The 14,479-nt window shown below is 43.2% G+C and overlaps 1 protein-coding gene across 1 annotated transcript in view; it reads right to left on the bottom strand.

The window, feature by feature from the left end:
• Window positions 1-14,479, bottom strand: part of LOC145404063 (pseudouridylate synthase RPUSD2-like) — a 473,336-nt gene that overhangs the window by 126,296 nt on the left and 332,561 nt on the right. Inside the window, exon 2 of the mRNA XM_080275665.1 lies at window positions 4,857-4,937. Within this exon, the coding sequence (XP_080131791.1) occupies window positions 4,857-4,937 (81 nt within the window). The remainder of the gene's footprint in view (window positions 1-4,856; window positions 4,938-14,479) is intronic.

The following is a 14,479-nucleotide window of genomic DNA, read 5'->3' on the forward strand; positions in this document are numbered from 1 at the left end:
GGAAGAATGGAGGAAGAGAGAGAGGATGGGGAGAAAAATGAAAGAGGAGGGAAGTTGGGATGGAAGAGGGGGAATGAAGAAGGAAGAAAGAAGAGGAGGAAAATGAGATGGGATGGAAGGGAGGGAAAAATGAAAGGGAGAAAACAAAAGAAGGAAGGTGAAAAGAAAAAGGGGAAGGGAAGAGAAGGGAGGGGAAGGGAAAGCAAGAGAAGGGGAAAGACGAGAGTAGAAAGAAGGGATGTGGATGGCGTGGATGGCAGAACGGACAGAAAGTGATGGGTAAAGAACGTAGAAAATAAAAATAACAAGAACATGAGACAATGGAAAGAAGGAAAATGAGGAGAGAAGAAGGAACAGGGGAGATATGGAGGCTGGAATGAGAGAAGGCAAGAGAAAAAGGTGAGGTAAATGAGGGACAGGAAAAATGAGTTTAGGGACATACAGAAATACATAAACAGATAAATATAAAAAAGGACAGAGAGATCGATACTTAATATATTCATCAAGTAAATATGTATGGATATTTTCAGTACATTTGCGACACTTACACGGTCAACTTTAATAATACTGACCGCTACTGCCACTACTGCTTTAAATACAATAACAGGGTCCCTCCGTAAACACACATAATTCATAAATACTGTATATTATCAGAATACTAACCACAGTCACGATTATTTTGACACGAATATAAAAGTACAGTAGAATTAAGTATTTTCGGGGTATAAGAGAATTGAGGAGAATAAAATCTGAAGAAAGTGGCAGGTTGCATTTCATTTCTCTTGCAATCATTCTGTATTTTTTCTTCCGTTCATTCATTCATTCATTCATCTTTGGAGCCAATTACTTTGATTCTCTCTCTCTCTCTCTTTCTTTTCTTCTATTCTTTATGCACTTCTTCTTCCTCCCCCCTCTCCCTTCCTCCTCTTACTCTCATTCATTCCATCCTTCCTATATATCTCTCTTTTTTACTCTCTCCTTCCTTCATTATCTTCTTCCTCCCTCCTATCTATTTCCCTAAGCCTTCCTTTTTATTTTAACTTTCCTCTCCTCTTCCCTTCATCTCTCCCTCTCCTCTCTCCCTTTCTTTCCATTTTTCCCATCATCCCTCTAACTCTTCCCTTTCTTCTCTCTCACTTCCCACCTTTCCTTCCCTCCCTCCCCTCTCCCTTCCTCATTTTTCCTCGTCAATTCTTCCCATTTTCTCTATCTCTCCATCTTTCCCCCCTTTTTCCTTTACCCTCTCTAAATTTCCTTTCCTCCCACTTTCCTTCTCTACCCCTCCTTTTTCTCTCCATCTCTCCCCTTTCTCTCCCTCCCTCTAGATTCATTATCCCTCCACCCAATACAATCTGCCTCCCTCCCTCCTTCCCTTCCCTCCTTTTCTCCCTCCCATTGCTCGTGTGACCTAGATGGATGGCACCTTGTATGCTCTCTCTCTCTCTCTCTCCTATCGTTTTCTCTCTCTCACTACCTCTCATATTTTCTGTCACTTACATAATCTTCCTCCCTCTTCATTTCTTGCCCTGTCTTTCTTCTCCCCCCACCCTCTCTCTCTCCCTCCACTCCATTCATCTCTTTCCCCACTTCTTGCCTCCCTTTCCTCCTCCCCCATTTTTCTTCCCTCCTCCCCTACTCCTTCCCCTCCCTCCTCCTTTTCTTTCTTAGGCCAGTTAATGAAGGTAGAGAGAGAGAGAGAGAGAGAGAGAGAGAGAGAGAGACTGCTTGCTTATTTATTCGTGTGAAATTAAATATAAAACAATTAATATCTCTAGTTCTATGATGCTGTTGTTGTTGATGATGATGACGATGACGATGATGATGATGACGATGATGATGATGATGATAATGATGATGATGATGGTGAAAAGGATATAGGAATGTGTAAGAGAATATTGTATTTTGTCTCCCAAGTTCAATTTATTCCGGTAAGCAATTCCATTACTTTTATGATTATCGGTTGGGTGCGTTTGGATACCTCTCTCTCTCTCTCTCTCTTCTCTCTCTCTCTCACACACACACACACACACACATTCACTGATTTTTATTTTCATTTTTCCGATTTCATTTTTTTAAGTACTGCCTAAATATCTATCTAGTCTTTGGCTCCTTACAGTACTTCTATCCCTATTCAGTAACGACCCCACGACCCACGGTACACCATCCTCCCTCATGTACCCTTTCACCTTAATATATCCACCTTACTCTTCGTCTTGTTATTTTTCCTCCTCCTTTCAGTTCTTCAGTAATTCTCATATTTCTTTTCCCATTCTCTTCTTAATCTTCCTCTTCTCTTCCTATTCATTTCTTTATATACTCTCCTTTACTTATCCATCTTCTGCTTCTTCGTCTTTATATCTTCCTAGTCATTCTTTCAGTAACTCTCCTTCCTTATCTCTCCACCTCCTCCTTCGTCTTTCTCCACCTTCTTCGAGTTTCTCTCCACCTCTTTCTTCGTCTTTCTCTCTCCACTTTCTTCGTCTTTCTCTCCATCTCTTTCTTTGTCTTTCTCTCTCCATTTCTTTCTTTGTAATTCTCTAAGTAATTCTCCCTCCACCTCTTCTTCGTCTTCTCTCTCCACCTCTTTCTTCGTCTTTCTCTCTCCACCTCTTTCTTCGTCTTTCTCTCTCCACCTCTTTCTTCGTCTTCCTCCGCCTTCTTCTTCGTCTTCCTCTCTCCACCTCTTTCTTCGTCTTCCTCTCTCCACCTCTTTCTTCGTCTTTCTCCACCTTCTTCTTCGTCCTTCTCTCTCCACCTCCTTCTTCGTCTTCCTCTCCTCCCTCTAACCATTCCCTCATCATCGTTATCTCTCCTCCTTGTTCTTGTACTATTTCCCCTCCTCTCATCTCCCCCATCATAAATTCGCCTCCCTTATCTCAACCTTATTCTTCGTCTTCTTTTCTTTCTCCTTCCAACCATCCATTCTTCCTTCCTTGCTCCTTCCGACCATCCATTCTTCCCCCCTTTCTCCTTCCAGCCATCCACTCTTCCTTCCTTTCTCTTTCCAATCATTCAATCTTCCTTTATTTCTCCTTCCTACCATCCATTCTCATAAACTGTCTAAATTATACGATTAACTTGTTTTTCCTTTTTTTTCTCTCTCGTTCCATATGTTACACTGTTTCATCATACTATTTTTATTTACATTTATTTATTTATTCACTACCTCCGCCAAGGAGGTTCTACCTTGTGTTGGTTTACTTGTTTGTCTGTATGTCTGTTAGAAGGATTGCTCAAAACGTTAAGAACGGATTTTGATGAACTTTTGTGGAAGGTCGGGCCATTGGCCAAAGAAAAAATGATTAAATTTTGGGCCGGATCCAGATCCGGATCATCCCGCAATATCTCCAAAAAGTTCTTGATGAATTTCAATGAAATTTTATGGAAAGGTGGGCCATGGACCAAGAAAAAATTGATTATATTTTGGGGCATATCCGGATCCTTTTTAATGGCAATGGCATTGGCGGAGGTATGCGCTGAGTCCGTTCTAGTTTACTTATTTATTTGCGAAGCTTGCCCTAGATTTTGCTTCAATTAGTTATGTTTGTTTTTCAATGTTTACTTATTTATTTATTTACATATCTATGTGTGTGAGGCTGGCCCCAGATTTTCCACCGACATCACTAACAAACTCCTTCAAGAAATGGCAAAGTTGTTCAAGATACGACTAGAGAAAAGCATTAAAGTCTGTGCTCTCTCTGAGGGACACGCCAGTAGCTGCCACACTAATACCTTGAGTCCTACCTGGGAAATCACACAGGTGGGTCTTACAGGTACCTGGGTGCGGGTTGAACGTCTTGCCCTGTTACTTGTTGAACTTCTTGACCTGTTTCTTGAGTGATGTCAGGGTGGCTTGGAAAATTCTTAAGTCATATACCAAGACTTAAGAGAGTTTGATAAATGACCTGGGTTGTACCACTGGACTCGATCTCGTCTGGTAAAGGCTTGAACTGAACCACTGGCCTCGATCTCGTTTGGTAAAGGACTAAGTTGTGTTTGGGAGCTTCCTTACCCGGTCCTTAGAATTTGGTCCATAGTGCACTGATGTCCTCCCTGACCTCAGCAAAAAAAAAAAAAAAAAAAAAAAAAAAAAAAAAAAAAAGTTGAGAATGCTCCCTAACACCTCTTCCTTGCCCATTTATTTTTGGATACGGCTGGCTAATACCGTTTTGCACGTTATTTATGCAGAGTATGGTAAAGCTCCTTAACACCTCTTCCTTGCCGATTTATTTTTGGATACGGCTGGCTAATATCGGTTTGCACGTTATATTATGCAGAGTGTGGTGGTATTAGATGTTAAAAAGGCGATCGCTCTTGTTTGTGGGAAGCTTGGAATAAATCTAGTATAAATTTGAACTCCTTACCCAGCGTCTTGAAGGAATGCCAAGTCTGTCTTATAGCGACTGGATTACTCAGACGCTTTTGGTATCCCTACCTGCAATGCCGTTATTCTCGTAGCTCCCTAACACCTTTTTCTGAGCGATTTATTTTCCTTATTCATCTTCCTGTCCTATTCTGATGTAAATCCTTCAAACATCGCCATCCTCTGCCTAAATATCGTACACAAGGATATTACCCCACATTACCCAGAAATAAATCGCTATACAAGAGGTGTTAGGGAGCTTCTCACCTGACGAGATTAGGAGCCAAGGTGTTAATGAAGCCTTTATCCAACCCTTCCGGTAAAAATAAAAAAAGAAAAAGAAAAAAGAAAAAAAATGTACGGAGGTAGCCAGTATAAAATAGAAAATCCGTCATTGTGGTGAAGGGGTTGAAAATATCCTGAAAAAAATTGACAAAAATATCCTCGGTCTGAAGGGCCTTCGTTAATTTCGAAAACTGACTTCCTGACTTACCTTCTTGATGTCGGTGTTGTCCATAGCCTCATCCTCGGCCTTCCTCTTCTCCCGACGAAATCCGGGGCTGAACTCCGCATCCTGTGAGGGGGAGGGAGAGAGAAATGGGAGTGAATGAGTGAAAGGAGTAAGACAAGGGTCTATGTATTCAAATCAAGATGCGCTTATTTCTAGCTTCCATACACACTATTTTTTTTTTTTTTTTTTTTTTTTTGATTGGAGGTCGTAGGCAGGTGAAAAGGTGGATTGAAGGAGACTGTTTTAGGGATGGAGGGGGGGGAAAGTGGAGGCTATGCTGGGAGGATAAAAAAATAATAATAATAATAATAATAATAATAATTACAATAACAATAACCATACCTAAGACAGGTTCATTTCCAGTACCCTCACACACACTCTTATTTTAAGACTGGAGATCATAGGCAGGGGGAAACGTGGAATGGGGAAGATGGTTTAGAGTTAGGACAGTAGTGAAGGCGAGGGGGGTGTAATAACGGACGGGGATACGCAGTCATTTTCAAATTACGATCATTTCTAGGTGCTTCATATGCTGAGCTTGTAAGAATGAAGGTCGTAGGAATGGGGAGAAGTGGATTAAGGGGGAGTGAAGGAAGAGAGGGGGGAGTTATGCTCGAGAGGGAGACCAAACAACCATACTCAGGATACGTTTATTTTCAGTGTCTTTATATACTGCGTTTGTAACACTGGAGGGCGTAACAAGGAGGCAAGGTGGACTGAAGGACATTATACCTGAGATGACCTGCTGTGGGCTAAATGAACCAAGACTATTTGTCAACATCTGAGGAAGGAGAGAGAGAGAGAGAGAGAGAGAGAGAGAGAGAGAGAGAGAGAGAGAGAGAGAGTGGTGGGGAAAAGGGAGAGAGAAGGGCGTATGGTGGGGGAGGGAAAGAATGAAGAGGGGTGTGACGAGCAAAGGTAAAGTGATGGGAATGCGGGAGGAAGGACGTATGGTTGGGGAGAGATTGGGGTGTAAAACTGGGAGGAATACAGGTGGGGAGAGTTAATTTGCTCATTCAGAGGAGTCAATTATAGGGTTATATTACTACCAGGAAAGCGTTTACAATTTAGGGGAGATATCTCGTAAGGTGAGAGGGGACAGGTAAAGGGGAAAAAGCTGTGTGTGTGTGTGTGTGTGTGTGTGTGTGTGTGTTAGAAGAGGGGAGAGGTCAGAAAGGACATGGAAACACCCACACAAACACGCACACGTGAGAGAGAGAGAGAGAGAGAGAGAGAGAGAGAGAGAGAGAGAGAGAGAGAACATATTGAGGAAAGACAAGGAGATAAAAACCAAAGAAAGAAGGAAGGGAGAGGAATATGAAGGAGTGAAGGAGAAAGGGAGAGGGGAGAAAATATAAAGGGAAGAGGGAAAGAAGAGAAAGGGAGAGACAGAGGGAGGAAAGAGAGGGAGAGAAGAGGGAGAGATGAAAGGTGGAAATAGAGGGGGAAAGTGACAAAGGGGGAGAAGGTAGTGTTGACAGACATGAGGGAGGGGGGAGGGGGAGGGGAGTTACAGGGAGGCAATATATTCTCAGTAAATAAATGAAAGCAATATTAATACCTGTACAAGATCAAATATGGCCACCTGTCTATCTATCCATCTATCTACCTATCTATCTATTTACCTGGATGTCTGTTCGCTCGCTCTTTCTGCCTACCTGTCTATTCCGTCAATCAATCGTCTTGTTCGTCTATCAGCCCTCCTATGTATCTACCTATACATATTAATTCATCTATTTATCTATCTACCTATCTATCTATTTAGCTGGTTTACCTCGCTGTACGTTTTTCCGTCCATTTATCTATTTATTTAGGTGTTGGTTCGGCTGTTCTATTGGTTTTTGGATCTGTCAACTTGTCTGCCACGTCTGTATATGGTTGTGTCATTAATTTTCAACGTTCATACACATACACACACTGGAACACAATATATAAGGTTCACTACAGGACTCAGCCTTTTCCACGAAGGGAGAGTGACAGCCAGAATTAACCCTTCCCAATGCTGGAGATGTACGAATGGACAAGGACTTCATAGTGAGAGAAATGAAGGTGAAAATGAAAATGTAACTGCTATGCTTATATGTTAGTTTGTATGTCTTAGTGTTTATTTTATTTTGAAGGAAAAAGGAACCAAAGGCCAGATGCCAATATGGAGGGGAATGAAAGAACACATTACCAGGGTATAATTTAGATGACTCCCAGGCTTCGGATTTGAACCCAGCACTCATGGCACACGCAGAAAGGTAGACGAACACGCTACCTCCGAACCTCCGCGGCTCACATGCAAAGGTACACACACACACACACACACACACACACGCACACACACACACACCTACAAATACATGCATCATACTTGCCACACACACACACACACACACACACACACACACACACCTACAAATACATGCATCATACTTGCCACACACTCACAGCCTAAACACACACACACACACAATACGCATTTCTCTCTCTCTCTCTCTCTGATATGCAAGTATACATGTTGGGGAGCGTAAAAACCTCCCCCTCCACCCTCACCATACCCCTCCCTCCCTCCCTCTCCCTCCCCTGTCAACTCTTTTGCTACATCCCTCTCCCCCTCCCCTTCCCTCCATCATCCCTTCCTCTCCTCCCCCCTCCCTTCCTCCTACCACTTCTCACCCTTTCTCCCTCCCTCCCGTCAACTCTTTTGTTACATCCCTCTCCCCCCCTCCCTCAATCATCCCTTCCTCTCCTCCCCCTCCCTTCCTCCTACCACTTCTCACCCTTTCTCCCTCCCTCTCTCCTTCCCCAAATCCTTTTCAATTCACCTCCCATTTTCCTCTTTTCTCTCCTCTTCCTCTTTCCTACCCCCCCTCTCCCTGCCTCCCCTCTTCCCTTTTCACCCTCCCTCCCAACCTCCCTGCCTCCCCTTCTCATCCTCCCTCTTTCCCTCCCTTGCCAATAAGTCTATCAGAGCAAACAGACAGACACACACACGGAGTCAGACAATTGAACATTCTCTCACTCTCTCTTTCTTTCTTTCTCTCTCTCTCTCTCTCTCTCTCTCTCTCTCTCTCTCTCTCTCTCTCTCTCTCTCGCTGCTTTCACTCTATATACGTACTGATTTACTTACCTACCCACCTACTTACCGACCAGCCTACTTACATTATTGCTCTCTCTCTCTCTCTCTCTCTCTCTCTCTCTCTCCGTCCAGCGGGCCAAGGCAGACCATCGATCTCTATTATGCCTTTGTCTCTCACCATACTGTCCCTATCGAGAGAGAGAGAGAGAGAGAGAGAGAGAGAGAGAGAGAGAGAGAGACAGACAGACAGACAGACAGAGCGAGAGACAGAGGGGGGGGAGTGGCTGAGAGGGGAGGGAGGCAGGGTGGAAGATAAGCAGAATGGAAGAGGAAGAAAAACGAGGGAGAGACGGAGGAAGAAGAGAAAGAGAGGAAGAGAAGAGAGGAAGAGAAGAAGCAAAAAGAGAGTGGGAGACAGTCTGATAGGTGAAAGAAAAGAGAGGAAAGAGAAGAGGGAGAGATAGTAAGGTGAAGAAAAGAGAGAATGAAGAAGACTAAGAAAGAGGAAGAAGAGGCGAACAGAGAGAAAGAAAAAGAAAGTGAGAAAGAGAGAGACAGGGACAGAAAATTAGGCAGAGAGGAAGAAAAGAAGGGGAGAAAGTGAGAGAATAGAGAGAGAAAGAGGAAGAAAAGAGGAACAGAAAAAGAAGCGATTGATCATTTCTATTCACAAGTTTTAAAAAGCAATGCCTTTGACCCCTCCGCGCTCTCTCTCTCTCTCTCTCTCTCCACCTCCGCTTTTCACTTTTCTCATTTCTTCACTTCTTTCCATCCTTCACTCTCTTTGTGTCTGTCTCTCTCTTTTTTCTTTTTTATACTCTTTTTTCTTTCTTTAATTTTTTCTCTCTTTCCCACTCTCTCATACTTTACTGCCCCATTTCATTTTATTTGTTTCTTCACTTTTCGCTTCACTCTATATAATTTTTACCTCTCTCCCCCTCTCTCTCCCTCCCTCCTTCCCCAAAGACTACACTTCTGCCAATTTTCTATCCAAGTGATGGTGAGGTGTATTGACAACGAGGGAGGGAGGGAGGGAGAGAGGGAGAAAGGGAGGGAGGAAGGAGGGAGGACAGAATGAGAGGAGTGAGCAACGGATGCAGCTTGAGGAGGGAGGGAAGGAAGGAAGGAAGGAAGGAAGGAAGGGCTGGAATTTAGGAGGGAAGGAAGGAATTAGGGAAAAAGGAGAATGCAGAGAGAGAGAGAGAGAGAGAGAGAGTGTACGAACTGTAAATAGGAAGGAAAACAGGAATGAATGAACGAATGAACAAAGGAATGAATGAATGAAAGAAAGGAGCGAAGGATGGAAGGAAGGAAGACGAGGAAGGGAGAGAGTATGGATTTTGAAGGGCGAGAAGGAGCGCATATGAAAAAACGGGGAATTATTGTGAGTGAGTGAATGAATGAATGAATGAAGGAGGGAGACGTGAATGGAATGTGAGGGAGGAAGAATGAAGACGGGTGATGCAGAAGAGAGAGTGGATGGACAAAGGGAGGGAGAATAAGGAAGGAGCAAAGGAGAAAGGAAGGAAAGGAGGAAGGAAGTACGGAATGTGAGAGACAGGTAAGAAGGAAGAAGGAACGCAAGGAGGGAAAAAGTGAAGGTGAAGTGAAAATGAAAAATAAAAAGAAGAGAGGTAAATGGGTAGAGAAAAATGAAGAGAAGGAAAAAAATAAAAACGACAGAGAGAGAGAGAGAGAGAGAGAGAGAGAGAGAGAGAGAGAGAGTATGATTTGGGGAGTTCCTACGAAATCCTCTCATTACAACTGTGAGCAATTAGGGATTGGGGAGGGAGGAGGGGGGAGGGAGGGAGGGGAGGAAAGATGGGAGGGAGAGAGGGAGGGGAGGAAAGATGGGAGGGAGGGAGAGAGGATAGGTGGAAAGGAGAGAGGATAGGTGGAAGGGAGAGAGGAAAGGTGGAAGGGAGGGAGAAAGGAAAGGTGGAATGGAGAGAGGAAAGATGGACGGGAGGAAGAAGGAAAAGGAGGGAGGGATGGAGGGAAGGAAGTGAGAGGAAAGGTGAAGGGAAATAAAAGGAAGGAAGGAAAGAAGGGATGGAAGAAGGGAATGGAAAGAACGAAAGAAGGAAGGGAAGTAAGAGACGGAAGAGGGGAGGGAGGGAGGGAGGGTGAGAAGTGAAAGGGAATGTAGGGAGGGAAGTGAATGGAAGTAGACAGAAGGGTGATGAGGGGGAGAGAAGCATGAAGGATGGAGGAAAATGAGAGAGGGAAATGTGGGAGAAGGGGAATGGAGAGAGGTTAGGAAAGAGACGGGATGGAAGGAAGAAGGAAAGTGGGGAAGGAGGGAGGAAAGTGGGGAAGAAGGAAGGAAAGTAACAGAGGAAAGGGAAGGAGAAGGAAGGAAAGTAACAGAGGAAAGGGAAGGAGAAGAAAGGGGAGAGAGGGAAGAAGAAGGGGAATGGAGGGAGGCAAGGAAGGGAGGGAAGAGATGCGAAGGAGGAAAGTGGGAACTGGGGAAGGAGGGAGGGAAGTGAGAGAGGGAATGGAGGGAAAGAGAGAAAAATGGAGAAGGAATGCGTGGGAGAAGGAAAGAAGGGAGCCAAGGGAACGACGGACAAGGAGGGAGAGAGAGGGAGGAGGGATGGAGGAGGGAGGGAGAGGAGGGGGGAACGAAAGGGGAAGGTAAAGTGGTAGAGAAGGATGAGGGGGTGGGGAGGGAGGGAGGAGGGAGGAACTGAAGAGGATGAGATAGGGAGAAGGTTAGAGGTGAAAGAGGGGAGGGGAGGGGAGGGGAAGGAGAGAGTGAGGGGGAGGGAGGGAGGCAGGGAAGGAAAGGGAAGAGAAAAGGGGAGAAAAGAGGAGAATGAAGGGCAAGAGATGGAACGTAAAAATGATTGGAAGGAAAAGGAAGGGAGAGGAGTGGAAGAGATGGGAAGGGAAGGGAGAGGAATGGAAGGGATAGGAAGGGAAGGGAAGGGGAGAGAGAGAGAGAGAGAGAGAGAGAGAGAGAGAGAGAGAGAGAAACGAATCAAGGGAAGAGAGGAGAGGAATAAGAAGAAAAGGAAGAGAGGAGGGAGGAAAGGAGGGACCGATAAAGCGGGCAGACGGGCAGGTAACCACATTAACGGCGTAATAACATATACCTTGAGGGACCAACAACATCACAAAATAACAAGAGCAGACAGGAAAAACAAAAGCAGACAATAACAAAAGCAGAGGGGAAAAACAAAAGCAAACAGGAGCAGACAATAACAAAAGCAGAGAGGAAAAACAAAAGCAAACAAGAGCAAAAAGGAAAAACAAAAACAAACAAGATCACAAAACAAAATGAGCAGACAAGAAAAACAAAAGCAAACAGCAAGAGCAGACAATAACAAAAGCAGACAGGAAAAACAAACGCAAACAAGATCACAAAACAAAATGGGCAGACATGAAAAACAAAAGCAAACAACAAGTGCAGACAATAACAAGCGCAGACAGGAAAAACAAAAGCAAACAACAAGCGCAGACAGGAAAAACAAAAGCAAACAGCAAGAGCAGACAATAACAAGAGCAGACAGGAAAAAACAAAACCAAACAAGATCACAAAGCAGCAAGGGCAGACAGGAAGAACAAGAGAAAACAAGAGCAGACAATAACAAGGGCAGACAAGAAAAACAAACACAAAAATAAAAGCAGACGATAACAAGCGCAGACAGGAAAAACAAAAGCAAAGAAAAACTACAGACAATAACAAGAGCAGAAAAAAAAACAAGAGGAAACAACAACAGCAGCAGGACAGAATAAGGGCAGAGAAGTCAAGGAAAATAACAATAATAAAAACAAGAATAACAAAACTAACAATAAAGATTAAAATTAAATAACAGGATAACCAAATCAACAATAACAAGAAAAATAACAAAAATCACACCAATATCCAGCAATAAAGAAATCAAAAGCAATAAAATCAAAAGTAAGGAAGGGCCAAATTTATGGGAGAATATTGACATTTATTGAAGTTTTATTAAAGTTTGCTTCTTGTAAATAAATACGTAAAATATATGTTTGTATTTGTCACACACACGAAACAAACGAATCACACAGCAAACAGGCTAGAGGGCCCTTTCAAATCGAACTGTGTGTGTGTGTGTGTGTGTGTGTGTGTGTGTGTGTGTGTGTGAAATAAACGAGACCACAAACAAACAGTATCAACAAAATTAACGTGACTTATAACTAGCACACACACACACACACACACACACACACACACACACACACACACACACACACACACACACATTAAAAGCGAAACATTACATTATGAATCACCAGCACTCTCTTCATACAACAAAACAGCACAACAACAAGAACAAACACACAGAGACCTTGCACCCTCGACGCCTGGAAAATAACAAACGAAATAAACAAACACCAACCTGGAAAAACAGACTCTGCAACGATGCAAGCAATAAAGCCGAAGAATAATTGACCTAAACAACAAACACAACAAAACACCAAATAAAAACAGACCCCTCTATGCCAGAAATACATAACAAAAACATCCAAACACAAAACAAACAAACACAGCCTTGTAACCTCATCACAGGCAATAACAGAAAAGAAAAATGGCAAACACACACACACACACACACACACACACACACACACACACACACACACACACACACACACCACTTGCAACCTCGAAGCTGGAAATAAAACAGAACAGCCCAAACACACACACACACACATACACACACACACACACTGAAACCTCGACGATGGTAATAAAACAGAACATCCCAATTCACACACACACACACACACACACATCTTTCAACCTCGACCGAGCCAATATAACCGAAGAAAAACTGAACAAAAAAACGAACGCAAACACAAACAAAAAACAAACAAACCTTCCAACCTCGACGCCTGCAATAAAACGGAAGAAAAACAGCAAAATAAACAAAAAATAAAATAATAAAATAAGATGAAAAAAATAAAATGTAAAAATAAATAAAAATAAACAATAAAAATAAAATTAAAGACAAAAATAAATAAAAAACTGGACCATTTATTTGGGCGGGATCAAAAGCGGAGCCACATAACTTATCTCGCTCCGTAAATTGCAAAATATATCTGAACGGAAAATTTTTTGCCTGTGATCAAATGGTATTGGATGAATGGATGGATGGATGGAGCTTATTGGATGGATCTAATTGGATGGATGGATGGAGCTTATTGGATGGATCTAATTGGATGGATGGATGGAGCTTATTGGATGGATCTAATTGGATGGATGGATGGAGCTTATTGGATGGATCTAATTGGATGGATGGATGGATGGATTGAGCTTATTGGATGGATGGATGGATGGATGGAGCTTATTGGATGGATCTAATTGGATGGATGGAGCTTATTGGATGTATGCATGGATGGACCTAATTGGATGGATGGATGGATGGATGGGTAAAACACATGACGGATGGATAGATGGGTAAAAACACATGATGGATGGATGGATGGATGGTTAAAGGGACAGATGCGTAAGATGACTAACTGATGGAAGGATGGAGGGAAGGAAGATGAAAAAAAAAAAATGTATGGATGGATGAATGTATGGAGCTTACTGGACGGATGAACAGATGGATGGAAGGATGGATGGATGGGTAAGACAAATGACTGACGGATGGATGAATGGAGGGTCGTTCATTAGATAAAAGGCTGAAGGGAAGAATGAATGGGTGAAGGAATGAATGAGAGGGCGGCTGATCAATAGAACGCTGGAAAATGAGAAAGGTAGGTGGGTGGATGGATGGATGGAGGGATGGAGGGATGGATGGTTGGTTGGCTGGATGGATGATGGATGGCTGAATGAATGAAATGGAGGGAAGCTGACTAATGGATAAATGACAAATGGAAGGTTGAAATGGCTAGAATTGAAGGACAGATAAATGGAAGGAAGGCCTGAATAGTGAATGAATATATGTTCTTGTGGATGGAGGGCTAGATAGAAGGAACGATGGAAGGATAGATGGAAGAAGGGCAGGATAACAAGCTGTGATGATGGGTGTAATGGCGAGGGGTAAGATGGATGGTTCTTTGGATGGATGGAAGAATGGAAGAAAGGTTTGAAAGACAGACAGACAGATAGAGAAATACAGATAGACAGATGGATAGAAGGATAGTGGGAGGGAGGGAGGGTGCAAAAGTACTAGGAAGTATAGAGGGATGAATAGATGGAAGGTCTGAAGGATCAACGAGTACATAGATGGAGGGCAGGAAAGGGGAAGGAAAGGTCGGAGAGAGAAAACAATGAAGGAGGGAAGGAAGAAAGAAGGATGGGAAGACAGGGAGGTAAAGAAGGAAAGAAAGGGGCTAAAAGAATGATAAATTAATGAAACGAGAGAAATAGGGAGGGACGGGGGAAAAAAGAAAGAAGAAGGGAGGAAGGTAAGAAGCGGGGGAGGGGAGGTAGGAGGGTGGGAGAGAGTGGCAGGAGGGAGGGAGGGAAAAATGGAGGAAAAAGGAAGGAAGGAGAGTAAAGGATATAATTAATGCCTCCTCATCTTCCTTTATGAATTCCCTCCTTTCCACAACTTTC

The sequence above is a fragment of the Coenobita brevimanus genome, chromosome 62 (genome assembly GCF_032717465.1).
Source record: "Coenobita brevimanus isolate Jiangsu-jjx chromosome 62, ASM3271746v2, whole genome shotgun sequence".
Classification (NCBI taxonomy): domain Eukaryota; kingdom Metazoa; phylum Arthropoda; class Malacostraca; order Decapoda; family Coenobitidae; genus Coenobita; species Coenobita brevimanus.